Below are 20,741 nucleotides of genomic sequence, written 5' to 3' on the forward strand. Positions count from 1 at the left end.
CTTTGTAACTGGTAATCCCACCCTACCCCATCCCCATTCTTCAAAAATATTCATGCCAAATGCAACCAGAAAAACATCATTGATCTGCACATGATACAATGTGCCCTTTTTGATGATCGTTTATACTGTGTTTTGCAACCTGATAAGATTTCACATATTCAACTGTCACAGAAGAAATAGGAATAAAGTTTGATTTTCTTAGATCACGTTTTGCCTTTGGAGACAATGCAACGATTTACAATCTGTCGCTTATATGAGAAAACTCTGTCTAACCAATGTATACGTGTTTTGTGTTCCCCCCGCCTCCCCTCCCCCCGGAGGTCCCACGAAACTGAGACGATGTGAAATGCAGCCTTTCCAAATGTAACATTTTCGTTAAGGTATATAATTCTGAAGTGTTCTGAGGAGCAATTACTTTAGTTAATAATATAAGAATTATTCATTGAATCTCGGCAATCGCTGCTCAATTTTCTCTATTCATAGACACAGATAACAGGCCAGCCAGTCCTACACCCTCTGCCAGACTGTTGCCAAAGGCTCTGAATGCATGCTATACAACTAAAGTTCACAGGCATTATTTGTACGCAAAGAGGTTCTGAAAATGTGAGAATTAACTTGAAATCATTAATCACTGCTTTCTTTAAATACTTCTCCCATTGTTGCTCAACAGCAAATCTGGATGGCTGGTCCCGGGCAAAAGTGGTGAGCGACCTGGAGGGTTCTTTAAAAATATGGGCAGAGCGTGGAATATCTCAGTCACACCGGAAGATTCCCTCTCAACTATGATTAAAAATCGTAAAAATGCTCAGGGTTCGAAAAAGGAAAATGCTGAAAGGAAAGGTAAAAGCAAACAAAGCCAATTAATTTCCTCGCTTTGAATCGCTTTGTTGTTCTTTTGACAATTAAATGTGAACGCACACTCGTTCTGTGCAACTTTAAACACACAGCCAATGCATTGGCTGTAGAATCTGCTTATAGTTTGCGTTTCGTTGCTTATTTTTAAAAATGTGTTTTTAAGTATATATGGATCTTACGGAATAAAATCAGCATGATGGTTGGTCAGCAGGATGGCCGAAAGGGTTCACGGAAAGGACAACTTTTCTATCCGATTAGCTGTTTTTATTCTAGCAGTCTGACCTCTGAAACCCTTGACCTTTAAGACATGACTCTGTTCTATCTGAACATTCTCAATACTAAAGGATAAAAAAAAATCCAGGGTTACCCCTCGTTCATTCGACTTAAATTCTGTGCTGCGTGGCCGAATAGTATCCGTTCTGTTAGGCTTGCTTCTGTGCAATTATTTCCAACTTGCATTAGAGAAGATGGACGATCTTGAATGTTAGTTTTGAATTTTTTTTTAATATTCAGTGACAGCTAAAAGTAGGCTGTGGAATGATTTTTAGATACACACACAGCTGTGTGTATGTGTGTGTGCGTGTTGCAAACACATTTAAAGATGGTCTCTAAAAATCCAACCGTTGAGAAGGAAAGTAGACCATTGTTTTGTTCTCAGCTTGCCCTTTCTCTGTAGAAAATTTAACTTATTGACATACCTTGAAATTTTATTTCAAAGTTTTTGTCTATTAATGAAAACAATAACATTTTAGCCAGACTTTTTAAAAAAATCTTTAAATGCCGTTTGTTTGCGGACAATGAGCGTCGGGCAGGAGGGAGAGGCAGAGAGGAATAGAAAGAGACATTCCATGGATACAACGTGTTGGGCTTTTCAAAGCAGTTTATTCCTATCAAAGCCCCGCTTCAGAAGTGAACGCCCTAATTCAAACCTTATTGTTACTCAATGTCCTCCTTCACTAAGAGGAGAAATAGATATCACCTTTTCACGATTTAAGAAAGCAACTGCCGTGGAACACAAATTCTATTAAGAGGGCGTGAACTGAAGCCCAGTTTCCGCACCTTTACTGAATTCGCTAACTCCAATTTATTAATGTAACGTTAGTGCTTGTTCTAGGCAATAAACACGTGAATGCAATAATTCAGCATGTAGTTTAGAGGAAAGTTTCAAATGTGTGTTAAAAGGAAATAAACGAAATGGTTGCCTTTGTTAGTTGAGAAGTCCCCGCCCCTCAATCCTTTCCTTTTTCGAAGTATTTATGAGGCTTTTATAACTAAATAGTCTTTATTTCCTTTTTTAAACCATTGGAATTTTCTAACACCCTTTTAGAATGCAATAAATATGACGGATGAGATTTATTCAGGACATCATAAAATTATGTCATCATAATTTTCTGAAAAAGTTGGGGTTTCTGACGAGAACAAAGGCCGAGTTCCAGGTATTAGTATGGGCTAGATAGAGCGGAATTTTAAAACTTGTAACGAAATCACCTCTAGTGCTATTGTAAATACACCGATTGCAATTGCTAGTCTGCCCGTGAGGAATCACCCGCAGAGAGAATATTAAAACAAGACCAAGTTAGACAGCACTGTGTCAAATTGGTTTCTCGGAGAATGATTCTGACTAAGATTATTGCTTTTTCCAAAGCACTGCTACTGCCAGTGAAAAAAGAGGATCTCCCACATCTATTCACACCTCTTTGCCAATAACAGATTCAGTGTCCCCTAGCACAGATTTGCTCCGAATGGTTATAATGTCACAACTGCAAAATGCATTGGAATGGATTTTATAAAAATGCATTATTCTTGCAACTACTCTAATTTTTGGGAGGTATTTGGGTGGCGACTGGTTGCCAGGTTTGTAACAGGGGGAATAACAGTGTCCTTGTGTAAGTGAAAAGGGATTGTTCTTGTACAAGAAACATTGGTTCTACAGTAGTACAAAGACAACTGTGCGACAGAAAAGAATGATATAAAGGGGAAAACGGGGAGTAGAAAACTTGGAAAAACAATGCATGCGAGAAGCAAATTTATGGTGGAGTAAAAAAGGCAGTTCCTAGGTCTAATATATATATAACTAGAATACCATCGGCGCCATAAAAGGTGGTCATGGTTGTGTGTCTGAAGAAGCGTCTCAGCATACAAAAAGCGAGGCATAGAAAGCTCTGAGTCCATTGATACAGTCACACTTCTATTTAGTTCTTGCCTTACAGAATCTCTGCAAAAACCTCTGAATCCCTCTTTGTAAGAAGAATCATTAGTAATGCAATTGATGCAATTTTGAGAACAAAATTCATTGGGAATAAAGAGGAATATGAAATATTTTCCGCCCTCCCAGTGGAAGGTGACACTTCTCCTTGGAGTATGAATTTGAAATCCCCCCTTCCCCCTCGATCACGTGACTCATTAAATAATTAATGCAGCTGTTGCAGAATAGATATGTATTCGTCGGTAAATCGCCGACATGGTCTCCCAATGTCTGACGTGAAATTCTACTGTCCTTTTAAAAACAAGCCTATAACTTGAGAGAGAGGCTGGAATAAAACAATTTGGGAAGAGAGGCACACCGTGGGTTGGATTATTGTAAGTACAGCTGCAGCGCCTCGTGTCTCTGTATGTAAATATTATGTGTGTTATTTATGTTTTACAAGACTGTCATAACATTTGACAAATAGTGTCTTTCCTCATATTTTTCAATTTACCACGGTGGTATGTTTGTTTATTTCTCCATTTTCTTTGATTTTTCTGTGAATGTTTTTCTTCTTGCTTTCTTGATTTATTGCAAAATATGTCAGCAACACTATGGATGCCATTGTGTATAAGTTGTGTGTTGTTTATGTTCGTCTGTGTGATAAATCATGCTCTTTGAGAATGATGTGCAAGTGATGATATTCAGGAATGAGGAAGGTTGTAATCCTCTCCCCAGAGTTGATTATTGCGGGCCATTTGTAGCAATAGATCAGAGGATAATATGAAAGCTATAGCTGGGGGTCTTAAATTACAGCATCCGTGATTACCAATTATGGATAGTTTTGTATGAATTCTTTAAAACACAACCCCTCATTGGAATAAAAACCTAGTGAAGGAGGCGCTTTGGGTGACCAGAAATGAATTGCGAAACCCAATTTTGAAAATGAGCGAAGACTAACAGACTTCCACAACGCCTCGGTCCTTTTATTCTGCGGTTGGACGCCAGCCAGTCAAATTGAAGCCATTAATAGCAGCGTAACATTTAACACCGATCGTTAGTGCAAACCTTTATGTAGTAAAATTAGAATAACTCAGTGATTGGCATTAAATATTAATGGTTGCAGCAGGCAAGGAACGTCAGTATTGAAACACGCGTGCCTTTCAAAATACCATTATCTGTCAGCTGAATAGCAATCTTTTCCTTATTGAGGGATATTTAATGGTCGTTTTTAATTATGATTATCTGAAGTGTTTTTAAGTGTTTGTTTTGATAATTACACAGGGCTTCGTTGGAATTATCTATTGTAAATTCTATCTACTGTATATTCTATCTGGTAGCTTAACAAAGATGAAACCCTCAAAATGCTTATTAACCATTTAATTATTTAATGTACAAGACATAGGCGTCAATAACAAACACTATTACTTGAGAACAAACACATGGAACAATTTTTAAGTTATTAATGAACGCAATGTATTTTATGTCATAAATATGGAATATCTGTCTTTGTTCTTTTGTAGTTGCCATACATATATATGTTTCAGGTAGTCGTATATATATATATATATTTGTGTATGTTACATAAAGTTAATGTAGGCAGCCATTGGATGGATTGACAAAGTCTTATGTCTTTTAACAAATTGTAGCACATAATCTGTTTTCCTCAATATTTGAGTAATAGTGTGTGCTTGTAAATGAGGGGGGGAAACAATGAAAACACAGAGTTGCTCTATGATTGGCAGGCCTTCGGGATGTCGATTTTCTTCATTTGCCAAAAAAATGCTCCTGAGAAAAGAGAAAGGGGTAAGGCATTAGCAAATCGATATTAGAACACAATTGGATATTGCTTAGCATCCATAGGAAAGATGTGTAAATTTCTTTGCAAGTCTGACCCTAGATTCAATTGAGGCTTTATTAATTGATAACTCCCAGCACAAAATGGAAAAATAATGTGACTCAGTGCCCTCAACACACATGAATCATGCTCAATGGCACTACATTCGTTCAGCGGCGCTGGTAGCAATGTGGGTTTTATTTTAGAAATAATTTATACCACGGAAAGGCAAAATACGCTCTTATATTCTGAAAATGTTAAGGCTTAAAGGCAGTTTCTTCTATCCGTAGAAAATTTGCAGCCACATCCGCACAGACGATAGCTGTGCTTTAAAACAAGCCTGACAATGCGGCGCCAATCCACTCAACGAAAAGCCCCTCCTAAAGGCTTTGTTCGTTCGCCTCTCTTTAAGGAGCGGTGGCGACTTCTATAGAAAGCAGGACATAAAGACTAAAGCTAATCTACTTCAAAAACAGAAAAACTCTAAAACGTAACATTTGAAACCGAGCCGAGATGTTGAACAATATTTTATGCCTGATTCTTTTCAGTTCTTGGAATTTTTATCACGTTGTCTACTAATTTTTTTCTCCTGCAGATCACATTCCACTGCATGAAAAAAACAACAAAACTATACAAACAGGAGGATCGTTGCTCAAGTTTTGTGATTTCTGGACTCCTTCCTCCTTAACTTTGTTTCTTTTCCTTTATCCATCAGCTGCCAGAATTAACTTTGTGAACGAGTCTAAGATTTATTTATGGTGTCTGATTTCATAATTGCTTTGCTCTCTCCCTTATCTGCATCGTTCATTTGCGTTGAAATCCTTCAAACTGAACAGATATACTTTAAATAAAATCCTCTTAAAGGGATGATAATGTATTAATGGTTGCAAGGAAACAACCCTACGTACTCTCAGAATAGACGTTGCCCTTATAAGATGGCTATTTAATATACAGGTAATTATACTCCTCATAATAAATCATGTCCCTTCTCCCTGTTAATACATTTTGCTGGGCTATATATGGCTATTTAAAATTAATGAAAAATTACGACTATTTTCCATGGGAACTGTACTATAGCCTTTCTCAGACACCGTGCAGAAGAATGGGCGAGGATGTCAATATATTTACATTTCCTCATATTTGAATAGTGATAGGAAGCAAAACTAAACATACAGCCGTTACAATTTATCAACAAATCGCTTATTAAATAAGAGTCGAGTGGTTAGGTAATTTATGCTTTGTTCATAACATTGAATCACAATATTGTAAGAGGTATTTAATGAAAACTTAATAATAAGAATGGATCCAGGACATACGACATGGATCACAACTAAAATGCTACAAATATACTTAATTTTGCTGCTAATCTTTTGTAAAATAATATTTGTTAGCATGGACAAAGGTAGCCAAGCTAAGCGGTCAGCGTGGGTAAACTTATTCAATCTAAATTCATATATTTTCTTAAAGAATGCATAATTAAACGATCAGCATTGTAGGTATGTATGTACTGTTCTTGACTTTGCAATTCAAGGCGTTTCAACGCCTCTCAATAACCGATAAAATTAGCTCCAGCACAGACAAGGTAATAAATTATAGTGATGCTGCTCCATGCTCCCAGACTGGCTATTAGAAAAGTGAAAATGCAATAACTATAACCTCTGACCTTTCACTGATAATACAAAACGAAACTAATTTTGAGGAACAATTCACTTGATGGGTCCAGTGGTATATAGTTCTCTTTTACGAGATATGACGATTTGTAATTTTTTTTGTTCAGTGCTGGCTTCAAATCACCGAAAACCTTGTATTTTTGGTGCCAAATTTGCCATGTTTTTCCATTCCTTTGTGTTGAAATGTAGTCGGTCTCTAAGGAGCAATTGTCCGAAATTGTTGCAATTGGAGGAACAAAAATAGGATAAGGTGATGCCCTGTTCGCACTCCGTGGAGATTTGAGGTTTATTTGCTTGAAAGTAATGATTGTAATCATTTTATAAATCACTTGGACATTGTTAGGAAATTGACATAGTAGGACTGTATCATTGTGCTTAAAAACTAACATTGCTGCATTCTGTGATTTTTTTCTCTCTCCCCATCTGTCTCTCCCTCCCTCTCTCACGCTATTGCTTTCTTCTCTCCCTCTCTTCTCGTCTGTATGTCTCTCCCTCTCTTTCTGCATTTCTCATTCACTCTAGCCCGCTGTTGAATATCACAAAATATTTAACTGGCGTGCTCCGTATTTAAAGGAGTCGGGCTAATGTTGCACTACGATACCTCAGCTCACACGGAAATCATTCCTGACATCCAACGAACAGGCCCGTTCCTATTGGACACGTTAACTCACATCTTTATTTCATGTTCCATTTAGCATTCTGTCGGTTTTTTTGTATTGCCTCCCGTTGTCAACAGCCTATCCTTAAATCATGCTGAGTTTAGAATAATAGTTTGATTTTTAACAATTTGTACAGAATTAAGCATCTGGAATAATTAAACTACTCGGTTTTGTTTCTTGATAGTCCGTTCAGGCAAAGATCTAGTCGTGTTAACGGCTGGATGTGACTTCGCAGTATGGCCACTATTGAATTCACTCCTCTCAGGCGAAGAAATGCATCTTTCGATGGCAATCCCGCGATTTTCCACAATGCATTTTTTTCCAAATCCACCAGAGTCCAATAAATATTTTTCCTCCCGTGGGGGTTATAGCTGAGCTCCGCCACCTGTGATGAAAGACCAAATTCAGTGATCTTTTTCCAAGTTCCATTGCAATAATCCAACAGGTAAGCGAACCAAGTAAGCTGCAGCTTAAACATTTTTCCCCCTCTGCAGCTCTGAATTCCAGAGTGGATATAATTAATGGCCTATAGTTTGACCTGAGAGAGAGGTCCCCGGTTGGTTTCCGTGAACTATTGCTGACTTTTTGTGTGTAACGGATTAAGACAGACGTGGCCTCTCCCACACCAAGCGCCGCCGCCCCTCACCCCCACCCCGTGATTCTCCACCTCCCCCCCCCCCCCCTCAAAAGTTCTCTTTTCTGTGAAGATTTCTACAGAAAAATCCTTTTCTCCTCAAACTTCCGAGAGATCCTTCAAACAGTCAAACGTTTGGTTTGGGTCTACCTTTGATGGCTGTTAACACCTCCGAGTTCGTGGAAGAAGCTTCAAAAGCATTTTTAGATAGGGTGTTATCCTCAAGATGAATGTGCACATGATTTATGACCTGGATAAACAGTGTTTACCTATTGTACTCGCGACTTTTAAAGTTCCCAAACTAAAGATCCATCCAGCTTTGGCCGTTTAAAGTGCCTCAACTCAATCTCTTGGTCTTTTCATTGGAACCTTGAGAGAGAGAGAGAGAAACTACTTACTTCTTTCAGCTTTACAGAATGGTTCCACCTCTACTCTTATTCCAAGCGAAAATATTTTTTGCTTTACTAATCACTGCTGATAATAGTTTAGAATACAACAGGACGCTTTGCTGGTAAAACGTGCGCCACTGTAAAATAGTGCCAAAAAGTGCTGGACCATTTTCCAATTCATGGGAGTACAACATTCTGTTAACGGAAAACGTTTTAATAGGTTTCCATTTCCTCAGGCATTCCTAGCCAGATAGACGACGAGCGATAAGGCGACGTTTGATGTTAGCAGAAAATGGGTTTGCATTAAATTCCTCCTTTTTTTTAACAAATCATTTTTATACTCTGTGGCCAGCCTCCGGCAAAATGAAAATGTACCAAGTGTTTGGTATGCTGTGGAAGATAGATTCAACTGCAGGCGTCTGAATGGATCTAGAAATAATCAAATTGAATTTAATCGTTTTTGGCATATAAGCAGAGCTAACTGTTTTACAGCAGAAGGCCATTTTTATGGGAATAATATCCAAATGGAAAACTAGAGGCTTCTTTGATACATTTTTTCTTTGTAAATGCCGAAACAACCTAACCCAGCATAGATTCTTAAGGGCGTTCCGAAATATTCTTTCTACGTTTTGGCAGCAAAGTAAAAGAACAATGACATTAAAGACATTCTTATTAAAAATTAACTCTTTCCTGTCGTACAGCCTCTTCGCCTGCATTATCTCGCAAGTTAAGCGAATAGTTTGTCACTGCAATGCAGTTTAGCTTCGTAGATCAAAGACCCTCTGTTCTGGTTGTACAGTAACCCTATTGATCTCTCTTTGACTCATGCCAGGAATTCTCAAACCCCCCAAAACAGCGTTCTCGTTAATTTAAGTCAACATCTATATTTAGCTTAGTTTGTAATTTTTAGGGTTAGGTTTTTTGAAAAGTAAAACGAGAAGGCAGTGATACGAGGCAAGTTGCAGAGCGTAAACCGCTCTACAGCACGTCACTGTGCTACAGGTCAAATGTCACATTAAACACAAGTTATGCATTAATAGGTCAGATGAGAAGGTACATTTGGAAACGTGCCAGTGTACATTATGCAACACGTTTTTTTGCACGGCGGTCATTCACTATTATCGTATAAACTTCCTTAAATGTTGAAGAGCACATTACTTAATGAAGGCGATTCTTTTCAGCTTTTAATACTGTGGCCTAACCTAAGACATCTGAGCACATTCCGATGAGCGTATATGGTGCTGGTACATTGCATTTTGATGAATAGTTCTTAGCTGGAATCACAACTTCGATTTCAAGCGACACTTAACCAAAATAGAGCGTCAAATAAATAATTTTCGGTTAAATTCGTATTCTTGGTGTAATATAAATTGCATACAAATCTATACGCGTATATTACATGTTTTACGACTGTCCATTAATTATTCTATAATTTGTTCTTCAAAATTAAGCTTACATTCAACTTAACTTTAAATATGCCGAATGGGAGAATATAAGACTTCCTGAAATCAGAGACAGGCTGCTAATTTTACTATCGGATGTATGACCACTTTGCTAAAGAAAGTGCACTGCTGTGAACTAATCATTTTCCTGTTAAGAATAAATAAGGCGTTTAATTTTGGGAGTCCCGCTTTCCTTTGACAGACTGTGCGTGGGTGTAAACCAAACCCACTATCACAGCGTTCCACATAGCAGAGTGGAGAGACCACAGGTTATCTGTTCTGATCCAAAACAGGCGTCCCAGTAAAACTTGCCTTCTCAAAAATCAACTTGCTGTGTTTTCCTTTTACAGCGAAAGTTGGAGAGGGCGGGGGAAATAAGCAAAAGAAGTTACTCAATCTCTACTTTTCCTGGCCCTGGTTTCTTGGAAGAAGCTAATTATATGAATTTGTTTTGACTTTTTTTTAAAAAAAGCAACCTACCTTTGCAAACATCTTCGATGGAAAACAGTAAGAGTGCAGAGTACCTCTCGTCACCCACTAGAAAGCGAGAAGTTTTTGAAATGCGTGAGTTTCAGCGATCCAACACAAAAAAAGAAGAGTTCAATTAACAATTGCTAAAGTCTGTATAAAATGGGGAAACGTTGACGTACTGACCACGTGAATGCATAATCCAAGCGCATTTACTCTGGCATTTGGATGGAAGGCCTTCGCCTGTGTCTCCGGGCTGTGATCACCCAGTCAGTGCTCTGATTATTTACAGCAGACCATTTAAAAAATAAATCGGGTCAGGGGGAAGATATGTGTGCCGTCCAATATCTCTTATCAAAGGATTATATGCGATCGCAGAGAAAGCCTGGGATAATGGGACGGATTGTTATTTTGGAGACATTTCAAACCCTCCCGTTGATTGATCATTAATGTGGTGAGTTATTACTATTCAAGGAAAGGTCATTCAGCGAGAGGCTTATATCTGTCACAATGAGCCAAGACATATTTTATTTCTTTTCCTTTATTTTTTTATCCACTTAGCCCAACTGCAAATGTTTAACTATGCTCCTGATACTCAAAGACTGTAAATCAGTTCACCCGGATGATAATTCTCAATGTCTTTTACTCAACTGTGAATGCGCGCGTGTGAGGTTATATGCGTTGGATTCAAGAGTCGTCATTCAGACCCATCTTCATGCATCGATATTAATGCTCCTTTCCTTCTCTTTTTTTTCTCGTTGGATGTCCTTATATTAATTTAACAAAACAAAAACAAAACGAATTTTAAAGATAGCCGTTTATAGCACCCAATGATTCATGAACATTTGTTTCCCAGACAAGGTAAATAATTTATGAGTTTAGTAATCCGCAGCGAAAAAACTAGCCCTTTTCGATGGCATTTCTTCCACCACTCGGATTCTGCCCACGAATAAATACCGCGAAAACCCTTTAAAGTTCACATAAATGTATAATTCAACGTTTTAAACGTTTTATATGAAAACACAAAGGGTTTTCGTTGATTAAAACTATTAGGTGAATCCCTGCATTAACCCGTATCCTAGGCTTTCTTCTTTGTTCTGCTACGGTGCTGGCGTTTTGGTCACATATAAGTGATTAAGCTTTATTATTAAGATTAGTTCAAGAGCATTACTTCTCCTTTTCACCCATTCGCGTTTAATCATTTTAAATATTAATAATTTAAGTCATTCGATATTAAACAAAGGTAAAGATTAAACATGTGTAACTGTTGCCGCTTTTGGATGTAACAACACGTTTATACTGGGAGCTCACAAAGCCTATGTGCTTTATCTTTGCAAAATTTATACCTTTGGGGGCAAAATTTAACGAATATTTAACCAGGAAACAATAACAGAACCATAGAGGAGGAATGCCCATATTTTCACGATTTAAAACATCAGCTGCTCTACTTTATTTTTTGTTATGTAGAAGAACTGGAATATAATGAACAATTGATTTTAAAATATAAATCCAATTTTCAAATCATTTAACGTCGTCATTCTAATTTTGAATAACCGTTCAAAATAAAATACCGAATAAAAATTAATTGGAAGATTCAAATGCTTTAAAATAACACATTCATTTAATATTCATGTTTGTTGAAGGCCCAACATTGAATGACAAGCCTGCATAATCCAAATATATAAAACTGACTAAATGCTGTGTGTTTTAACTATAGCCAGGCTAACGTTAGTTAGGACACAATAAAATCAGGCAATTAAATGAAGTTTAGGGTAGTAAACATAGATTTAATTTATTGACCACATTAGATAAGAATCCCACAAAAAACATGAAATAAAATGATTAAGCACAAATGGCCTTACATGAGCAATTTCAAAAAATATACACAGCATATCAATTCAATTAGAAATGTCAAAATTCTGGTTGGATGATCAGATCTAAGTATAAATAATGTATAAATATATAAATGAAAGCATTGACAATTGATGTTTTCATGTGAGTGTATTACAGTGCCGTTTCTAATGCATTATTACTAATTCCTGACGCTCCACTTTTAGCTGTTTCTTGTTGTCATTTGCTCGAATACACTGTCGATTTCCTCAGAGGTGGTGTGCAGCCAATTCGATTTTGTAACGATTTCCTTGATCGAAGGTTTGTCTTTTTCTTTCCTTTTTTTTGCAGTCTTGGCTCTTTATAAAGACCCCGTCAGCAGCTACACCTTAGCTCAAGGACTAGCAGCACTACTGCGGTAAGTCACATTATATTCACTTAATACCTGAACCATTTCCCACAATTCAGTGTTCTGTTTATCTATCAGATAGAAAAATAGGCAGATAGATAGATAGGCTGATAAACCTATTATTAGATAAACTGGCATACGTTGCATAGATGTATTTAGTGCCAGCCTTGTTCAAGGTACATAACACCTTAAAATCGCGTTCAAAGTTTTCAATTGCTTTTTTTGGTTAAAGTCTGTTTAAGGTTTAAATCAGATACTTTGTTGACAATGATCTGGAATCATTAGTTCCACAAGAATTATACAGACAACATTTGAAACTGCATAAGCAAGTTCAAATATCTTACCACCACACGAAAATTCGAATTTAAAAAAGCTGTATTTCAAAATTGGTGTTAGTTGTGTTTTCCATCTGGAAGCAAATGCTTTAAAAAGGTTCATTGATGAAATCACTGAGGTGAAACTGGCTCTTCTCCAAGTCGCGGAAGTAGAATACAAGCAAAATGATAAGTGCAGGAAAATGTGATTGCCGAAAATCGTTCAGTCTTACAAGTTACGAAGTTGCAAAGTTATTTATTCAGCCATGTCACGATTAGGAAATGGCATACGATATTGTCTAACATTCTGTAACCTGTCCTACTTCTAAGCAGGAGGGACTCGTTTCTTTAGCGGCAAGAATTCGAGTCTCACTTTGTGAAGTTATACCTTGGCAGCTCAGCACTCTTGTAGAAAATCACTGTACGTTAACAAAAATCAATCCGTTCGACTCCTCACTTATTCCAGCAGAAGTGAAGCATCAACGAGGTCTCGGACTTCTGAATTGCTTTTTAAAACCCCCCAAAAAGACTTAGTTGGCAAAAAAAAGAGAATAGTATGAAGGCGTAATAAAAGTTGCAGAGTTGTAGATTCTTTCGTCTGTCTTCCTCCTACGCCGTTCAGGCTCCCCTTTCATGTACCTAACTAGTGCAACATCTATCCCTTTTACACTGTTTACAGCTACGGTGCCATGAAGTCATAAATCTTACGTAGCCATGAACGACAGAAGCAGCGGCATGCATAAAAAAGAGCTTAAGTTCCAAATTCTTTTTTCATTGGCTTTCACTCAAGTGACAATTCTCTCTCTCTCTCTTCCCCCATTGTCAGGAGTGAATTGTTTTTATTTAAAAAAAACACCTTAAGTGTCCAAGCGAGTGCAGCACCCAGCCCACATTAAAAGTTTGTAGAGAGGCTGTTGCATATTGTGCGTTGCTACATGTTCAACACAACAGAAATACCTCCTCCTCCTCCTTCCCCTTACGCTGCGTCCATTTTCTTTTTCTCTACCGCACCCAGACGGGCACTAAAGTTTTTTTTGTCGTGAATAAATTATTAATTAATGATTCATTTCACGAGTTAAGTAAACAAGGCGATAGATGGAAATTCCTATATTTGTTGAGTTGTGCAATGAGAAGTTCACTTTATTGTTATAATATCTTTTATTAATATTTTGAATGGTGAAAGGATGCACTTTGCCCGAAAAATATATTAGCATAAACTGACACTTAATTGCCAAACACGTGAAGCAAACAGCGAGCTTGCCATCTTAGTCTAGGCCTTGTCCACCACGTCGCTAATTAGCATAATTTTTCACTTGTGACGCTGTGTTTCGAGGGGATTAACACTCGTTGCCTGCCCAGCACTCAAGAAAGAAATCGTTTTCCCCCTTAAAACCGTGCTTCTAATATATATACATACGTATTCATAACAAACATACCGAATATATGGGTTTCCTTTCTAGTTCACTGTGCCCTGTAATGCTGAGAAACCATTGTTATCTGTGAGTAGGGCGTACCAGTCTAGGGCTCAATAATATCAGGGCTGTCCATTCAAGCCTTGAGCTTTCTACAGTTCTTTGAAGCTGTACCATCTCGCCTTTCTTTGCCGTTGCCTTCAACGAGTGAATTTCAGCGCCATAACCAGCTGTTTTATCCTTCCTTTTTTATATGTATATAAAAGAATTTGGGAACTCCTGCTTATCGATTGCGTGGTGAATCTGAAATATTATGTCTTGCTCTGCTTCTATCGTCAGTGGCTAAGGTAAGCTGGACTCAAATAGGCTATCACTCGTGAATGGCGGAGTATATGTCCCAGTGATTTATGACCATATGACTTCAATCTCGGTTCAAGAAGAGTTCACAAGCTATAGCTTCCTTTCACGCAGCGACTGTTTCACATTGTATCTGAATTCAGCACGGAGCCCGGTCCTTGGGCCTTTTGGGGGGCTAATTTGGAGTATTTTTCAAAACCAAGCTCTCAGTTGTGATTTAAGACATATTTACGTGGACGTCTTACGGTGCTCTATAATTTAAGGTGTATGACGACTTCCCCTATTGTTGTCCCATTAGCTAGGATGCTTGTTTTCTGTATATTTAACACATTTCGGACAATCAAATGCCCCTTCGCTTGTTTAGCTCTGTAAGGACTTGCGATCTGCAGGTACTGCGTGTCGGGATTATGGGGAGTGAAATCTTAGGATATTACTCTCCAAGCCTCTGTGCTTCTCCGAAACATGGTGGCAACCGGCGACTGGAGCACGCCTGACTTTTCTGACTCTGTTCTATATTTACCAAAGCACCACTAGAAATAGAACCATTCATTTATATTGCTGTAAAATTCTATCTTTATTGGCACGCTTAAACTCCGTTGCAATCTACAGCTTCCTTCAGTCCATCCGTAGCACCCGGCTGAAGGCGGGTCTTTTTTTTAGAATTTATTATGTTTACATAGGTAAATAAAACTTTGCAACGCTTTCTCTCTGTTGCAATGGGTGGAAAGGGGATTTCTCTATGCGGCTTTGAAAGCAAAGCTTGCAATTTCACTGTGCATTTTATCTTCTGATTGTAACCAATTAGGAACTCTGAACCTGCTTTAAAGAACAAAGATAGTATCCGACAACCGGCTGTACCAACCCCGCGAAGTGCAAATAAGCAGAAACGTAAACTCCTGTATTATAAAATCCGATTTTATATTTTAAAGAATGTCGAAGCAGGTAGCCCGTGTCGACTGAATCTCATTTTGTAGCAGATCTATTCGATTTTTCCAGAATTTTGCATTCATTTGAATGCATTGTTTGATTTTTAAATACATGTCCAACCTTTTACTTTATATTTTATACCGAATAAATTATATATAATTCTACGCAAACGCGAGAGCGTAATAAAGATCCCATGAAGCAAAAATCGATCTTGCCAACATATTTTAATTCCGTCTTTCACAAATGGAGATGTTTAATATATTTTCAAGGCCAAATCGTCCGATAGTTCACATTCCGCTGTTATAAACTATAAAAAGCATTAGCGTCGTTATAAATGTTAAATCACATTTAACATGGCGAGAGGTATTGCACGCGATACAAAGAAGCAAGCATTTGAATTGTGTTGCTTGCACTTATTCGAATAATTTTGCTTCACGTATCTTTAATCAATGTCAGATACAAAAATTGATATTTCAAAATAACTAGTTTTTAGAGAGAGAGAGAGAAACCGTGCAAGCCTTAGGAAGAACTGGCTGGTTCTCGGACATAATTCGCCGATTTTCTGTTGCGCTCTTTCTAATTCTGTCAAGCGCTTCGGGTCATTTAAAAACTGTCAAACTGGAATTGTACTTGAAGCACAAACTGGAAAGTGGTGTGCGAGTCTGCAGCAGAAATGCAAACTGTGTATATTCGAGCAGCGTGGGGATTGTGCCGGGGATGTCTCGCGGTTTGAGCTGCTCCGGGAGTCCTTGGGCATTTTTCACCCAAAAAAAAATCTTTGTTGGTCGGCTGACCCTCATACATCAAATTATAGAGCACCTTCCAAGACAGTACCTATTATCCTTTTTGTTTCTTGGTTAAGAGAGAGGTTCAAATTCTGGTCATGGAGAACACAATCCCCTGTATCTTTGCCGATCCATCATGAATAGTTAAAGCTGTGGCGGGGAAGAGGAAAAGGGCCCTAAAATATCGCCGCAAGGCCAAGCATAAGCCGTCCAAAAACATATCTAGTTTACATGGGCATGGACAGAAAAAAAAGGAACAAAAGCACTTACTTCCTCACCTTCACTATGGCACAGTAACACACTTTAAGCAGACACGTTAAATACATTTGTGTCCAATTTCAGAAAACAATTGTCCCAAATGGTTAAGAGACTCTAAGTGCTGTGTATATAGAATGGGTATTGTTTCTCAGCGCTATCTCATTTTATGGGTTTTTCTTCTGTGCTTTTATCCCATGTTATCAGTGCTGCCTCTTAACAGCAAAGGAGTGAAGAGATATAAATTCTAGATTGCCGCGTTAAACAAGAAATTATGATGGCTATAAAAGTATGTTTCGGATTAGAGTTTGAATACATCGCTACTGAAACATCCATAAGTTTCCTTCTATTTAAACCAGATGTTTTCAGGCGAAATCTCACCCCGCCATGAACGCTGTACATTTACAAATGTTGATATTTTGGCAGCTCCGTTTTATAACAATAGCTGTAAACCTAATTTTAAGCGGTAGGTCAGATTTTTAATCTAGAATATTGACAGCATGACAATTAATCAAGCAAGGGGCAATGAAATGAAATGTAACGATGTTTTGTGTGTATTTTAACTGAACTGGATGTGAAAGTTTATGTAACTCCCTGCTAAGATAGCCAATCCCAGTTTGTCTGAAGTTTTTTTCATAAATAATTATCATTTTTGGAACATTGCCTAAACCAAAAGAATTTAGCTGTGAGCTAATGTTGAATCTGATCTCGATTAAAATAGTTTTGCAGTTGGCCATGTGAATTTTTTAGTTTTCTTCCAGGGCTCAGTGCAAGAGTCCCCTCCTCTGCAGTCCAAAATAGCCTGGAATCAAGACCAGCCGTGGCATCTGCTGTGCTTGTGTGGTGAACGCTATTCATGTCATTTGCTTTTGAGTATGTAAGATGGATCCACACACGTTCCACTATTATTCTGTGGTTCTTCTAACCTTAGGTCAACTGCCAGGAGGCTATTGGAAGAAAACGTCACGTGAATCGGGGTGCCAATGTTATTCGATAAGGGTGCAAGGACCCTGACAGTTTGTGAAATAAATATTGGGAAACTGCGAGATGCAAAAAACGACGTACTACGACAACTGTACTCTATTCGGTGGATACACATACCAGGGAGCAAATGGTTTCAGCTATGAAGTGGCGCAGGAACCCTATCCACCATCTTCTCACGTTGAAAGTGATTACCAGAGGTCGGCCTGTTCCCTTCAGCCAGCTGGCACTAGTGCTCCGCATCCCAAATCTAAAGACATCAATGGGAGCTGCATGCGTTCGAATCTCCCCGAGCACCGCCAACCTCCACCTGTCTCACCTCCCCAAAATCCTAGCAACAACTCGACACAACCAGGCACCAGCAAGTCTCTGCCCAAGTCTTCCCACACCTCCACACCCAGCCTCACCAAGCAGATATTCCCATGGATGAAAGAGTCACGGCAAAACTCCAAGCAAAAAAATAACAACTGTCCCACCACAGGTACACTAACTTTCTTTTTGCAGTTTTAGGGATTCAAGCATCAAATGAAAAGGCTGCAAGATTATTTAAGTCAAAACATTAAAAACACTATTTTCAAATCTCTGCAGCATGTAAAGCCTTTGTCTATACATCGTTAACACTTTATTGGCCCATTGTTAACATTAAAACATATTGTTCCCCCCACCCTCCCACCCACCCCCACGTCTTCCAAATTCTCAAATAGTTATTATTTTGCTTTGAAACTGAAACATGTTCTACCATGTAATTCAATAAATGTGTTACACTATGCCACTGCTCCTAAACAGCCCAGAATGCACAAAGGTCACGTACTGGTTGATTGTGAAACCAGAAAGTTGACATGACATCAAAAAGTGAAGTAATAAAACGCAGGTAATACAAAAATTGCTACAACCCTATAAATACTAATGCTGCTTCCACTAATATAATTACTAATAACAACAATATTAACCATATCGGTGTAGCAGTTCTTGATTATAAGCATGATCTTGGATGGGTCATAATTATATAATACGATTGGTTACGTTGCAAAACATCATTTGGCCTGTCCTCTTTAAGTGTATCACTTCAACTGTGGAATATATTGTTCTAAACATTGTGTCAATATGATTATGATTCAATTTTCTGAGCTCCAGGGATCCCACGTCATATTTCTGGTGTTGGGGGTATAGAACTTTTAATAACGTTTATTGTGAAATGATAGGCCTTGATGTGTTAAAGGGAGCGCCTCTGTTTTTCTTTCAAGACTTATTAAATTTATGTGGAGAATTTTCTTGTTCAGATCGGTGCACTTTTAAGAGGTAATTATCTTTATTTTATTGCTCACAGCTGAAAATGTCAGCGGGGACAAAAGCCCGCCGGGTTCTGCCTCAAAGCGAGCGCGCACTGCCTATACCAGCGCGCAGCTGGTGGAACTGGAGAAAGAATTCCATTTTAACCGTTACCTTTGCAGACCTCGCCGAGTGGAGATGGCGAACCTGCTTAACCTCAGTGAACGACAGATCAAGATCTGGTTTCAGAACCGCCGGATGAAGTACAAAAAGGATCAAAAAACGAAAGGCATGGTGAGTTCTTCCGGAGGACAATCGCCCACTGGAAGCCCCCCGCTTTCCGTCCAGCCCCCCACCGGATTTGTAAACGCCATGCATCCGCTTGCTAACAACTCTGCCTATGACGCCCCATCACCGCCGCCTTTCAATAAACCTCATCAGAACGCTTATGCTATGACCTCGAGTTACCAAAACCCAATGAAAGGTTGCCCATCTCAGCAACAGAAAAGATACCCTGGGACAGCTCCAGAATACGACCCCCACGTACTACAGGGAAATGGCAACTACGGGACACCAAACTTGCAGGGTAGCCCTGTGTATGTTGGCGGGAACTATGTGGATTCTATGTCCGCTTCGGGGCCTTCCCTCTTCGGCCTCAATCACCTTTCTCACCCTCCATCCACAAACATGGACTACAATGGTGCTGCTCAGATGGCTCCCAGTCAGCACCATGGACCTTGTGACCCACATCCAACCTACACAGACCTTTCATCGCATCATCCTTCTCAGGGAAGAATTCAAGAAGCTCCCAAGCTGACCCATCTGTAGCAGGCCTAAGCAGGGAGTTTTACTGAAGAGAAGTAAATAACGAGTTATCCTTTCCTTTTCTCATGATACCTCTTTGGCCCATTCCCTTATTTGTGTCTTCTTGTTTCATGTATGTTGACTTGTATTAATATATTTTGTTCATATTGTCCCCTCACACAACCACCCTTCCTCTACAGAGTATCCCTGCTCCACCCCACCACCCCAGCCCTCTCCTCACTCCCAGATCCCTCCACCCTTTCTCCCCCCCCCCCCCCACCCCCCCCCCCCCCCCATTACAATCTTTAGGGTTCTTTGAAATTGGTAATGCACAATCCTAAAGGTTGTACAGGTACATTTCCTTTTTGGACTTATCGTGAAACAGGGTAAATTAACAAATCTTCTGTCCTTTGAAAAAAGCAAAAGTGAAGACATTTTGGGTATTTGCTAATGCTGAATTTCCTTTGGACACCTGTATTGCACTTATTGTTTACATTTCAATGGGTGAGAAAGCTCATAAGAGGCAAACAACTCCAACTCGGCCTTGAAGGAATCTTAAAAATGAGTAGCTGGTGCGTCTTTCAATATGTGTCTATTCTGGTGAACATTCAGATATATTTATTGATTAATGCCAGGAAAATATTTCTTCTTTTTTTGTATTATTTATCCCCAACAATACGTATTTATATAAAAAAATAAAAATCTGTACTTTTTAGTATTTACCTGTCAAAGCAGTTGTATTCATGTCACTGTAAACAAGTTTATTTTAGTTAATGTAAACTAGAACAAAAATGTAGCTTTCTGTTACCATTGTACCTACAAATAATGTAGTTATATTGAAGGCATGGGAACAGAATCGGACAGTAATTGTATAGTCATGATTTAGAAAAATATAGCAAATTCTCCTTTTCTGACACTCCTTGCCTTCTTCGTAGTTATTTTCCTTGCTAAGAGTTGTCTGTCAAACAATTCTGGAATAAATCTCCTGTTAACAGATTTTTGTTGTATGGTTTATGTATCAATGATCATAACATGGAAATATAACATATATATGCAACCATTAAAAAATATTTAATAGGCTGTTACATTAGCCATTATCTCTGAAATAGGCAACTGTGATGGTCAAGCTATTCAAATCATGCACTTAAGCTCTCTCTGCATTACTCCTACACAGACAAACACGCTTACACACATTGGTACCAGTAGGAAAATTTAACTCGTTTATAGATCGTTGCCTAATCATTCCACTGCTTTTATAT

The 20,741-nt window shown here is 38.5% G+C and overlaps 1 protein-coding gene across 3 annotated transcripts; it reads left to right on the forward strand.

The window, feature by feature from the left end:
* Positions 1–787: 787 nt before the first annotated feature.
* hoxb3a (homeobox B3a) lies at positions 788–19,723 on the forward strand. 3 transcript variants are annotated; one of them, XM_078224216.1, is made up of 5 exons: positions 788–840; positions 12,321–12,387; positions 14,371–14,451; positions 17,360–17,890; positions 18,737–19,723. In XM_078224216.1, the coding sequence occupies exons 4-5, from the start codon at positions 17,476–17,478 to the stop codon at positions 19,504–19,506; spliced, it is 1,185 nt and encodes a 394-aa protein (XP_078080342.1). In that variant the 5' UTR covers positions 788–840; positions 12,321–12,387; positions 14,371–14,451; positions 17,360–17,475; the 3' UTR covers positions 19,507–19,723. The 3 variants fall into 3 exon arrangements, with proteins under 3 accessions (XP_078080342.1, XP_078080341.1, XP_078080343.1); XM_078224215.1 differs by lacking the exon at positions 788–840 and adding an exon at positions 10,464–10,593 and having other exon boundaries at positions 12,321–14,451; XM_078224217.1 differs by lacking the exons at positions 788–840; positions 14,371–14,451 and having other exon boundaries at positions 10,466–12,387.
* Positions 19,724–20,741: the final 1,018 nt, after the last annotated feature.

The sequence above is a fragment of the Mustelus asterias genome, chromosome 11, assembly GCF_964213995.1.
Source record: "Mustelus asterias chromosome 11, sMusAst1.hap1.1, whole genome shotgun sequence".
NCBI classification, from domain to species: Eukaryota; Metazoa; Chordata; class Chondrichthyes; order Carcharhiniformes; family Triakidae; genus Mustelus; species Mustelus asterias.

What these genes read in the sequence shown, in the direction of transcription:
- hoxb3a (XM_078224216.1), top strand. Translation starts at nt 17,476, where the DNA reads ATGCAAAAAACGACGTACTACGACAACTGTACTCTATTCGGTGGATAC. An exon ending in TAACAACTGTCCCACCACAG is followed by an intron (nt 17,891 to 18,736) that starts GTACACTAACTT and finishes TATTGCTCACAG; the next exon opens with CTGAAAATGTCAGCGGGGAC.